This window comes from Suillus subaureus (genome assembly GCF_016647635.1).
Source record: "Suillus subaureus strain MN1 chromosome Unknown BJ212scaffold_68, whole genome shotgun sequence".
In the NCBI taxonomy this organism is placed as follows: Eukaryota; Fungi; Basidiomycota; class Agaricomycetes; order Boletales; family Suillaceae; genus Suillus; species Suillus subaureus.
The window spans coordinates 78590-91481 of record NW_024538624.1 but is presented as its reverse complement, the minus strand read 5'-3'; the positions used below and the strand labels follow the sequence as shown (position 1 = coordinate 91481).

Below are 12892 nucleotides of genomic sequence, written 5' to 3'. Positions count from 1 at the left end.
ATGTTTGTGACTGATGCCCAACAGCTGTTTCTTGAGATTTATTCATTCATGGACTGGATCCTCCTTGCTCAGCCTCATATCACTGCCAGTGACAGGACTGCCATCGTCAACTTGGAGTGGATGGGCGCCTTCATGCACAACAGCGACATGTGCAACAAGCTGTACATTGCTGGTATCCCTGTTTGGTATGTCCACACCATGGCATACATACCTTCGAATATGACAGTAAAACAGCCCATTTTACTCACCTGTCCTGATCAAATCATCCTTGCAATGTACGCAGAGGGCAACAAAATTCAACTGTACAAAATCATCTATCACAGCCCAGGCAGCCACAATTGTCAGCTTCATGTTCGCCACCTCTATGGGGGCACGACATTCAGAGACCCCAAGCCAGGTCCTTTGTTGGGTCCTTCGTCGAGCAGCTTATCTACACCCAGTTCTTCTACTGCTGGGCCATCCTCTCAACCATCCATTGCAGGCAAGGCCCTTCCAAAACATCATAACAAGAAGCACAGGCACCAGCCCTGTAAGTACTACTTGCCCCTCTTTCTTATGTATCACAACTAACTACTAAATATTAGACGTCAAAGATGCTCAGCCCGCGCACCACAACCAGTCAGGTGAATCCATTAGGGACAAATGGAAAGATCCTGAGAGCCCCTACTTCCCGCCATCAATGCTTCATTGGGATAATGCCCTCAAAAGATGCATCAAGGATTCATCTTGTGTCCGCACTCCCTATGTCATTGACTGAGGATACAGGTTCCCCGAACCAGGTCTCCTATTCAGTCCCAAGCTGCCGGAGCACCTTCAGGGATACATAACCACTTGGCTCGCCTGTCATCCAATATGGATCAGATGGGTTGATCACAACCCTCCTCACAATTACCCATCCCCTCAACTATGGCATGACTTCCTTAGTAGCGGGATTTCTGCCCAATCACAAGCCGCAGCACCCAAAGCAAAAGCTCCTGAAAAAAAAGTTCTTACTGTGGCAGAGAAGTGCAAGGGAATGATGAAGGATTTGTTTGGAGATGATATGGTGGACTCTCATGGAGATTTATTTGTGCCAGAAGGAATGGTAGAATTTCATGGTGAACAGGTCCCTGTCACCAGTCTCACCAACCCTCCCCAGCTCCTTGCCCAAAAGATTACCTGGGAGTTGTTTGAGCTTGGATTCCACTATGAATTGAGGGATCTTGATTGTCACTTGGCCAAGGGATGCTGGGCAGAAGATCCAGTTGGTCGCAAACAGTTGCTGCATGCCATCTTCCCTGGTGAGGCTGGCCTTGTCATGTGGTTGGAGCTGTTTCCGAATGGACAATTATGGGATGTGGAATCATACCTTAATTGGTGTTCTTCCATACCTTGAAAGTTTCTGACAGCTGCTGTGCTCTTGGGATGATGTGCCCCCCCTTCTTACATCACTGCTCATGCAAGAGACTTTTACAGACACAAAATTGTGGGAAGTCACTCACGCTGTGACTGCATTTTATGTTCAGACATTTTTCGATCACTTCAGTAGGCCTCCCATTGTTCCTCACTCGCTCCCTCTGTAATCATGATTTCATAATGCTACATCGCATATTACATTTTCTTCCGTGTTTGTGTACAAATATTATGTTCCCTCAGCTGTAATGGATGCTTCCATGGTTTCCTCTAATCCCATTTTAGTGACATGGTGCGTGTATTTGTTTCTCCAGCCTTCTGCTTGACTTTTCTGTGCAGGCATGGGACATAATGTGTTCATATTCTCTGTGGCCACCAACTTAAGTGGTTTGTCCTGACTTATTCTTATTTTTATTATATTTACCTTCTCCATCCTCCACTTCCTTCCATTATCTTACTCTGCCGCATGTTGTGCCTCCCTGAGTGAGATGACAAGAACATCCATGACATGTGGTCGATGCCTGATCAGGCTAACCTGAAGGGACGATGCAAACCTTTTCCCTCCATATTTTCCCATTCTGATACTGAATTATTATCCCATTGATCATTTGCTTCCACTTGTTATACTTCATTTTTTTTCCCTCCCTTTTCATTCAATGTGTGGGTCAGCCTGCATGCTTGACCTTTATTGATCTCTCCTGTCTGTCGCTGATAATCAAGCCCCACAGCTACTCCAACTGATTTCACATCATTGGTGACTTCCATTCACAAGTTCATCCAAGTGACTTCGCATCATTGGTGTCTCACTTACTCCAATTGACTTTGTGTCATTGGTGTGTGGTGCCCGTTATATTGACTCTTACAGTGCTGTGCTATGGCAGTCCATTGTCCTAAGCCTGGACGTCACAAAGTATCCACTCTGGAAGTGGCATCTGCCACACAGGAAGAACTGCCCCCAAATACTATAGTCTGTCAACCTTGGATGAACAAGGCATGGCAACATCCCCGCCAGACTCGCAAGTTAGACCTCTATCTTCCTGGCCCACCCCCTGTCTTGATTATGCCCAGACATCAGTGTTTCACTCAGCATTTATCTCTTCCATCTGCACCTAGGATGGTTACCCCCCAAGATCATGATGGACCCACAGATCCTTTTAGTAACTCCCTATTTCTTCAATGATCCCAGTGTCCATCATCTCACCAGCTCGCAGAAAAAGACCAATCAGTGGTGCAGATGGTCAGAAGAAGTTATTCTATTGCTTATAGTGCCCTATCTAGCATACATGCAGGAGACTTCAATGCTACACTATGCCAACATGGTACAACAGCCACATGGAGATACTGTAGCTTGTCATGCTGGATGTGGGACATGCAGTATCAAGGTTGCATGTGTGTTCTTTGACAGTATGTTGTCTACCTTCTTTTCTCCCCCCAATGGCTAATCTAATGTACATTACAGGCCTGTCAGAAATTAATATCATTGCATGCCCCTGTTTTCCTGCCCCTCTCCAGCTCCTTCGTCATGGGCTGTTCCCATGTGCTCCTGTTGCTCCCTCACTTGCAGTGGACTTACATGTTCTAGAGTTTGTCCACCTTCTTTTCATTCGTCAGTCCCCCAACCATACTGCGTGGTGCAATGCAGTGGAGATGTTTCTAGATGGAATGGGATACAAGTTGACATTGATGGTTAGCATTTGATCCTCCATGTACATAGCATGTTTAACCTTGTATTAGCATAGCCTGTGCCATCACTTCTCCAATGCATTTCACTGGTACCAGGTGTTGACCATTTTAGCTCGTGATCACATCTCCAATCTTATTGCCGACACCTGGAAGGACAAGATCTGTTTGCAACCAATGGCAGTCAAACAACCTACTGAATACCTTTGTTCATGCTGCCCACTTTGCTGAGGGGCAAATGATTGGCAAAAGGCAAAAGATTCTCATTTCATGTAAGTTCATTTATGTAGCTATGGTGCTGCATACTCAGTTGATCACACTCAGGCCAGATATTATCATTTGCATAGATGCATGCTTTACTCAAAAGTGCTCCACCAACCCTCATGGTGCCAATGGTCACAACCCTCCCAACCTGACACCATCCTTTTTTCTACCAAAGGATGATGTGCAAGCAATGGATGAGTTCATGCAGTGCTGTCAAGGAGAAAGACATCGGGAGAGGGTCTCAAGGATGGAGCCAGAAGAGGATTGCTATGAAATGGGGATGAGTGTGCCAGTATCAGTCCTGGATGGATGTGGAGAATCTTTCATGGCTGCAGATGAGAAATGGGAGAAGGCAAGCACTCATTTTTTTTACTGATACAGGCCTTATGGCACTGCTTTGTAGACATGATTGTGTTCTCTGGATCATGAACCTCACATCGGTGGGGGAGAAACAACATTACTTGCTTGCTCTATTGGACCATCTGTTCAAGCATCTACCCCCTCAAATGACCATTGGGCTTCTGTACGACATCAGATGCCAACTTGAACAGAGCTGTCACAAATGGAGTCTTCTGGATGAATCTATTTTATCGCAAATCACCTTTGCAGTTGCTGTATTCCACACTTATGGTCACCAGTGGCCTTGTCAAATTATCTACCATCCCAGGAAACACAAAGGTTTGGGACTGTCTAATAGGTGAGGGGTGTGAACGACTATGGAGTTCTCTAAAGCAACTCATCCCCCCCTACGTGTTTCTGGAGTAAGTACCACCCATGTATCATTCTACAAGTCTAACTCTACTCTAGTTCAATCAGCATCTTTTTGTGCTTGATACTCAAATTTGCCACCTTGATATGAGATCACTGCAAGGATTTGGCCATTGGCTTCATTGGCATTGGATTCACTGCCAGATGAAGAAGAATGCAGCTCTGGACAATTTACAAGACTTGGACCTCAACAAGGATATGCTTTGTGTGGAGTGGAAGGCTCAGATTGTGCACCAGACAAGACCCGCTGTGGGAAACACAATAAGAAGAGAACTGGAAAGTAGACTTCTAATGTTGGGCTAAATGTGCTATGCCTAGCTGCTATTCAACCCTAAAGGATTTCTGGACTAAGCTCAGTGCTCAGAGAGGATAGGAAATCATGCTAATAACTCTCAGTCTCAGACTGGTACTGGTAGATGGTGAAAACTATGATGATTACATAAGCACCAAAAGTGCAAACATAACACTAAGTAATATCTGCCTATACAAGCCCACAGAATATGAAATCCCTACACCGCTCCACATAAGAGGATACATACCTGTTGTTGTTGTCTTACTGAAGTGTCTAGGTCAATCCAGGAACAAGGCAGCCAAGGTCATTACCACTCTTCTTGCATTGGAGAAGACTTTAGACGCACATGACACTTCTGTCCATGAACTGGAGGCATGGTTACATGGTGGTCATGTTGATGACATGGTCAAGCTCAATCTGCAGCTGATTGATGCTCGTTTGCGATGTACCAAAGTTACTAATACTATCCGACATCATAGATCTGCACTTGGAGTGGAAGATAAGGCTGAACTCGAGAAGATGAAGAAGGACGTTTATCTCACAGCCAGATTGAATGCTCGCACTGTGAAAACTCGCATTCAGGACCGTCTTCGTCAACGGAAGTTCAAATTGGAGAGACTTGAGAGGTCATACAGAGCATCTATCAATGGTGCATTCATTTATACTTCACCACTTGGATGACAAATCTCAGGTCTTTACAGCTGAAAAACTTCACGCAAATACGCAACACTCCATCAAACGTCACAAACCTGGCATTCTCAAGTTAGTCTCAACTTACAATGGCTTGTGTTCTCACATATGCTTGCTTATATGACAACAGAGAGCGCCACCTTTTGCTATCCCCCCTCACTCCATTCTGCATGATGGCATCTTCCAACTCGATGTTGACGACAATATCTGGCAAGACATTGGACTTGACAATGCCACTGTCAACCCTCCAGTGTGGTTATCAGATGAGGCCATCAGAAACGGTATCCAGTTGCAACTTGAAGTAGATCATTGCTTCAAGGAGGAGGCTCAACTGATGCGCAAGTGGTCTGTTATGCAGGAGTGGATGTTGATGGAGTGGGAGGGTATACAGGATGCCTTGTCAAATGCAGGTGCGTGATTGTGACCCTATGTCATGTCTGTTCTCAATTCGTATTGTAGTGGAGGATGTTGTGTTGACTTTCCATCTCACATCATGCACAGATGAGCTTGCTAACATCTGTGTTGTTTGGAGAAGAAAAGTTCAGTGTATTCCATGTGCCTGGTCAGTTGTGGATAGCTGGGGACCTTCAGATGAAGTCTTGCTTCAGGCCACACATGAACAGGTGCAGCCATCTTTTCAGGATGAGGATGACCAGAGTGTAGGACCTGTGGAAGAGGATAACGAGGGTGATTCAGATTGTGGTGAGATTGGAGATGATGAACTGATGGATGCAATTGAAGACATTGCATTGGTGGATGAGTATAGGTATGATATAGACCCTGATGATGACCTAGATGACATTGAAGATGATTTTATGCCATCATCCCCTACAAGATGTCCTACAAGATAGTATTGCATATAGATATTACATAATAAATTTAATATGTGCACAACACCTTGGTCTTTCTTGATAAGTGCAAATTAAAAAGTAACTATGGTTCTTCCCTCCGATCTGGTCTTTCCCAGTTAGATTAAAACATACTAATGATCTTTCCCATCATGATCTGGTCTTTCCCACGCCCCCCCTCCCCCTGATATGGTCTTTCCCCTCATGATCTGGTCCTTCCCGATGATGGTGAAAAGTACCAATGGTCTTTCCCCTCATAATCTGGTCTTTCCCAGGGGACTGAGGTCTACCCGCATCTGTACCCACAGTATACCCATACTCATATTACTCAAGGGATACAGTGATTCCAGCGTCTTGCGAGACAGATGACCCCCCTTGGGATATGCATGTTCTCAAGGGATACAGTAATCCCAGCGTCTTGCAAAGCTATACTCAAGGGATACAGTGATTCCAGTGTCTTGCGAGGCAGCTGACCCACCTCAGGGTATGCATATTCTCAAGGGATACAGTAATTCCAGTGTCTTGCAAGGCAGCTGACCCCCCTCAGGATATGCATATTCTCAAGGGATACAGTGATTCCAGCATCTTATGAGACCAGAGATCCTGCCTATTCACCAGGGATAGTGATTTCATCATCTTCTCATCTCAGCTTATGCATTAGCACAGTAAAACCATGGGTACCATGAGCACTACCTGCACCTAATCCTGCTATCAATTTCGAAAATTTATTGTGAAAATTTGGCCATGGTAGGACCCCTGACACCCCTTCACTACAGGGAATCCCAATGTATCTGTGGTCCAAAGCTACTCTGTGGTATTTTCTGCCTGATTTTTATAATGATCCTTGGACCATTCCCAATACATCACATTTTGGTCCCTATATATTCAGGGAAATACCCTTGAACATGGGCTAGACCTCCCAAAAGCACCTCTTAGGCCTTTACTGCTATAGACATAATACAACCTAAGAGGTACCTAAAATGGGGTGACCAAAGTGGATCTTCCCCAGTTGTCCTCAAATGATCCCATGCTCTACTACCCTCTGCAGTCCAATGTCCCTCAAGTGTCCCCCAAAGAGTGGTGGGAGTGATGAATAGAAGCATCATGTGCAGTGTTCTTTTTGTATATTATTCAATGGTTTCTGGCAATAACTTAAACCCTGACTGTTTGTGCATTTCATGTGGAATCTAGACTGTCACAGCATGCCTTGCCATGACATGGCAAGTTTGGAATGACAGCATTAGATATCAATGCTGCCACTGTGACTGAATCTCTGGTTCTTAGTCTAGGCACCTTTAGGCTTTAGGGTTAGATAGACCCATGTATTATGTGAGTGATGATAATGAACATGTTTTGGACTGACTTGGTGTCCCACAGGTGCATGATACATGCTGCTTAAGAGTACACTGCCTGACTGATCAACATTCCATCAAACTATAACTGCTGCTTGCAGGCTTGCTTAGTCATAACAGTAAAGTTCCATGGTACTGAATACACACCTAAGTGGTATGAGGATCATGTGAGTGTTCCTGCATTTATTGGTAGCATGAGGAGCCAATATTTTGTGTCCAGGGTCCAAAAGACATAATAGGTCATTAGGAAGTTGACCAGCATGAGCTGGATTGGACATTGTACTGGAATTAGTACAATGATATTGTTTGTCAATCATTCTTGTCAGTATACCTGCAGCTTATTAATTGTCACAGGGTTGTACTTGGCCTGGATCTGGTCAGCAAGTGAGTTTCTTGACAGTATGCAGCATGTTGAACATCACCTCAAGAACATCCCATGGGGAGGTGATTGGAAGAAGTTCTGTGCTACCACTCCTATAAGCTTCCATGGAAAACAGAGAGGAATGGGAATGGGACAATAAAACAAGATGGTGAATGCCCATGGAGGTGAGAAACCACCCAACATAGTCCAAGGGTTGCATAAATACCAAGAGTGACAGAAGGAAGAGGAAGGTGGCCACCATCATCAATGATGAATGCCCATAGAGGCAAAATACCAGCCCCCCATGTTCCAGAAGAAGACACAGATATGCTACAAAGCATGGACAATGGACAATCAGATGGCCACCATCATTGATGGCAAACACCCATAGAGGCGAGAAACCACCCAGCATAGTCCAAGGTTTGCATGTGGATGACAAGAGTTGAATAAAGAAGAGGAAGGTGGCTACCATCATCAACAGCAAATGTCCATAGAGGCAAGAAACCACCTGTAAAGGTAATGGTAAGGAAACAAGAAAGAAATTTGCCAAAGGGCAGTATATAAACTTCATGTCAGGTGACATTCTCATGCCACAGCAATAACAATTGGAGTTTGATTAATAGAGGGCTATTTGACATTGGCAAAAGGTCCATGACCACACCAGCATGTCTGTTGATGGCCTCAACCAATTTTGCAATGATGATGGCATTGACATTTATGATCTTGAAGTGCATATCCAAAAAAATGAGAATCTGCCAGAGGTGTCAGAGTTCAGGGATGAGAAGTGAGTAGCAGAACTAACAAAATCCTGTATGTCACAGGATAAGGATAAAGTGAATGAACAGGGGTAAAAGGCAGGACCCTTCACATTGGATGCTGGAAAATATCAACATAATGTTGTGAGTATCACAACAACTGCTGAAGCCTGACACTTATGCTGATAAAAATTGTAGATGTCAAAATGCAAATTGAAAATCAAGCACATCAATCAATAGAATTAGCTAAGTGGCTTGCAAAGGAAGAAAACATGAAACATGACTTACCCAGTACAATCACCATGCATGAGGAGATCCAAAGGATCCTGAGGAAATTGAGGCAAGCTATAAGTGGGTCATGAATGGGTATCAGCAGGAAGAGCAATAAGGTATATCAATGTGTTTCAGAATGCCATTTAACCAGTCGAATGCAAAAGCCACCCAGAATATGCAGGACCAAATGTCTTGTTCATATTGGCTGTACCCATCGAGGCTTGATGATTGATGGTAAGTGGGATGTGAAGCTCCAGAGATTGCAAGCTGTCATGGGCCAGAAGGCTCTGACCAGTGTGAGCCTGAGCCACAGAGATTGTGTGAGATATGCAAATTCGGACATCAGTTCACAGGAATGGCCAGATGCAGTGAGCAGGGAGTTATGCAAGCAATCCAGGGCAACAGTGTGTGGAGAAGGAGGAGGCTCTGTGTCTGGTATTCTATCATTAGCATACCACCCAGATCACAAGAAAACAACTGGAGTGATTGTCAGAAGACAGCACCACTTGTTAGCCTTCTTGAGTGATTGGTATTCCCCCAGCTGATTTTGGACAATGATAAGCACTAAGTCAGTTATCAAGGTGTACTGTTACTTACTGAAATCATTCTAGCACTGTATTGTTTGCATTTGTGCTATGATACAGACATGTACATGGGGTAAAAGCACATACATGTGAGTGCAGAGGCATGCAGACAGGTTTGTGTGACAGGCAAGTTAATAGGAGCTAGCCCAAGTACATGAGGGCCAGGAATTGTTCAAACAAGTCCATGCAAGTGCAAGTCAGTGCAGGTGAATCACATGTATTATTAACACAGGTGTGACAAAATGAAAACATGTAATACAATCATGGAAATCAGGACATACTTGTATTACAGTATCACCCATAATTGCATCAGCTATGTATAAGCAATGCCAGTTAGTATGTAGAGATAGCATTTGTGCTTACCTAAGATGTGTTTGATACAATGTTCAAATGTTGCATTCCTGCATCCCTCTGCTTTCAAATCCAAACATTATCTGTAGTCAGTAACGCACTGACTTTGCCCTCATACCTCTATCAATTATGTGCTTGTCTAGATCGAAGTGTGGTGCTGATGTTGATCTTACACCTACAAAAGCAAGCAAATGAATGCACCCTTGTTTAAAGTCAGCTGAAGGGACAACAATGGTATGTTTGGATTATTCTTAAATATATATCTGATACTAACTACACTATAGATACAAAGGACAACCAATGCAACTGCTGTCCTTCATCAATACAAGACTGCACCATGAGGGAGCATGCCTATGTGCTTCTCAAGATGTTGGAAAGGGTTGAATATGAGGTTGAAGATTTAGAGGCCAATCAGTTCCACAAAAGAGGGGAGCTTGAGGAGGCACACATGAGACATCTTGAAGAGGTTGATGAGTTGCAAAGAAAGCATGATGAGGAGCTTGAGAGGCAGCAGGAGTGCATTGACACATTGGAAGAAGAGGTGCAATTTCAGTGGGCAATGCTCAACATCCTCAACAACAACGTCAAATGGCTAGAGGTAGACAATGATCATAATAAGAAGGACATTAATGGATTTATTAGCAGAGGCATTCAAGATGGTATGAACTGCAGGGAGACACTTGCATTGACATTGTTCAACTGTTTGATGGCACTAACTTGTAATCCTTGCTGTACACATTACCCTTTCTCCTATGAACAACTGATTGTTTGACATATTTCTTTATCTCATAGTGAAAACATCATTTGCTACCTGTTGCACCCATTCACCTATGAACAACTTGTGTAAAACTTCTTTTATATCTTATTGTAACCCTTCTTCTACAAATGACTGATCTCACAAACCATTAATGCTCTCATAGATGAATTCATACAAAAGCATTCATTTCTCTTCTAACATCAATGTTTTGTAAATAGAGTACCTATGTGAGTGTGTCATAACAGTGGTGAGTCTTGTAGGTGTATTGTTCTGCATCATGAATGGGTATCAGTCAGGTATTGATGTGGACATAGAGTGTCAGTGATTTTGAGTAATTTACTAGTGAAGCACATCCGTGTTACCGATTGTTTTTCTATCCCAGTATGATATTTGAATCAGTACATAGAGCATCAAGTATGTAGTAGTACAGGACTTGTTCAAAATGAGAAGACTGCCTGGGCATTTAATACTAGCACTTGTGGTCACCCAGGTCAATCAATCAATCATTAGCCACAAAGTTGTAATGCATAACAACATACCTTGTCAGCAGCAACAACAGCTGCTTGGTCTGCATTACACCCCAGCTCCATGACTCTATCATGTGAGGTTGGAAGTTCAGCTGTGTGAGTTGTAGGAGGATGGACGGTGGTGGTATCAATGAATCATTTGGGGACATTTGTCCAGATGAGAGAGTGGTCAATTCAGGGCCCACTAAATGCACATACCTTGTTCCATGTGCATCCCTGGAGACTTCCCACAGCCAGAGTCCACTTGGAGGAAACATGCTATCCAGTTGCAAGAGATGCTTGAACAAGTGGAATCCCATGTCACATATCTCAAGAGCAATTGGGTCCATAGTCACATGGAGCTCAAGGAGATTATAAAAAGGCATAAAGCAGAGTTAGATGAGATGAGAAAGAAATATGAGGAGGACCTTGAGAGCTATTGTGACCATATTGATGATTTGGAAGAGGAGGTATGATATAACACTGTGATACTTGACATCCAGATGGATGATGTGGAGCAGCTTGATGTGCTAACAAATGCTCAAAGGAAGGAGATAGAGGACTTCATTAGCCTCTGCATTCAAGATGAGATAGAGAGGTACCAAGCTAATGCTATCATCAGAGACAAAATCATCAACTTGATGGATCACACACTCTTGTAACATGTTGGTTGGACACATGCATTTGATATTAAATGTTTCCCACACTACTAGCTGTTACTGTACAATACTTCTTACAACTGAGGTCAGACACATTCCATGACTAGTCAGAAACAACTGCAACCTCAATATATTCTCAATTTGGCACATTACATTGTTTTCAACATCATGTCATGCATAGGTGGAAAGCCTCCAGGGCCTATGATGCCAATGTCTGGTCACTGTATGTCCTGTGATACATTCAGTTCATCTCCACACACTGACTGACTGCTGATGGGTGATAGATGTAGCAGATGATACTGCAACATCATATTCTTCCATCCTCAAGGATCTTATCATTGTGGAATACAGGCCATCAATGGACAGAATGGATCCTGACCATGCAGGCAATCCACATGCCTTGGCAGTCCATATGTGCATATGCTAGCACATGGACATCTGTGCTAAGGGCCTCCATAACATTCTTGCAGAGTCATTCAGCTTGCTTGCCACACCAATGATGCCAATGAATGGGCTATCCCTGCATGAAGACACCAGGAGCAAGCTACCTGAGGATGCCATATTGAGCCAGGAGAGGAAGAGACACACCACATTAGCACAAGTGATCTACAGCACAAAGTTGGACTTGTGGATGGTCTGGAGGATTGTGGAGCTGGTGTGAGCACTCAGGATTGAGGTGCAGCATGTGAAGAATGATTGCGATGCTTTGGATGACAATAATTTGGAAGGACCAAGGAAGGCATATGTCGACCATCAAATGAACACAATCTTGGATCTCACAAGTCAACTAATTGTTAGGAGTAGGGCAATTCTCAGGCACTGTTGTATGAAGTTCTACACCAAGGAGCAGGCACAATCATGAAAGGGGAGAGCAGGCAACATGGAATCATGTGTGTGGGCAGTTGTCAATTTATATCATCAGTCATTGGAAGAGTTTGATGAAGTCCTAATAGATTCATTGTCCTGGTAGTTAGTAATGCAAGATGTGATTTTGCCATCTGTGTTTAATACACCTAGCATTTGGAATACTTTACAGTTGAATATCTGAGCGTACCATCATGGTTGGTGAATGTTTGCTACATGGGTGGACCATCTCCTGATGGATACAAGATGTTCTGACTCACTGGTCAGCAACTCTATATTACCACAGGGGTCAGGTGGAATAATGCCCTTGCCTCACCATGACTGCATGTTCTGATATTAATCTGAACTATCAGAACTTGTAGTTGCAGTCAGGTAGGATTTTCCCCATAGCTAAGTCCACTTGTTACATTGAAAGGTGTTTCCTACCAAGCTGACCCCACATGTGAGGGAAATGTAGATAGCTTTCATTTATGTTCATTTTATATCTGTATTTACT

At 43.6% G+C, this 12892-nt stretch overlaps 3 protein-coding genes across 3 annotated transcripts; all 3 read left to right on the top strand.

The window, feature by feature from the left end:
* On the top strand, positions 1-1375 carry BJ212DRAFT_1487083 (uncharacterized protein; the record flags this gene model as incomplete). Its single annotated transcript, XM_041341228.1, has 5 exons — positions 1-185; positions 235-275; positions 329-529; positions 585-745; positions 800-1375. 5 exons carry the CDS (start codon positions 1-3, stop codon positions 1373-1375), a joined length of 1164 nt encoding a protein of 387 aa, XP_041186528.1.
* A 1153-nt stretch (positions 1376-2528) lies between these two features.
* Positions 2529-5937, top strand: BJ212DRAFT_1449924 (uncharacterized protein; the record flags this gene model as incomplete). Its single annotated transcript, XM_041338775.1, has 12 exons — positions 2529-2796; positions 2852-3078; positions 3127-3280; positions 3402-3647; positions 3718-4014; positions 4069-4097; positions 4144-4353; positions 4691-5045; positions 5098-5182; positions 5219-5496; positions 5588-5788; positions 5828-5937. 12 exons carry the CDS (start codon positions 2529-2531, stop codon positions 5935-5937), a joined length of 2460 nt encoding a protein of 819 aa, XP_041186527.1.
* Positions 5938-9947: 4010 nt separating this feature from the next.
* Positions 9948-11535, top strand: BJ212DRAFT_1487081 (uncharacterized protein; the record flags this gene model as incomplete). Its single annotated transcript, XM_041341227.1, has 3 exons — positions 9948-10208; positions 11128-11343; positions 11395-11535. The coding sequence occupies 3 exons, from the start codon at positions 9948-9950 to the stop codon at positions 11533-11535; spliced, it is 618 nt and encodes a 205-aa protein (XP_041186526.1).
* Positions 11536-12892: the final 1357 nt, after the last annotated feature.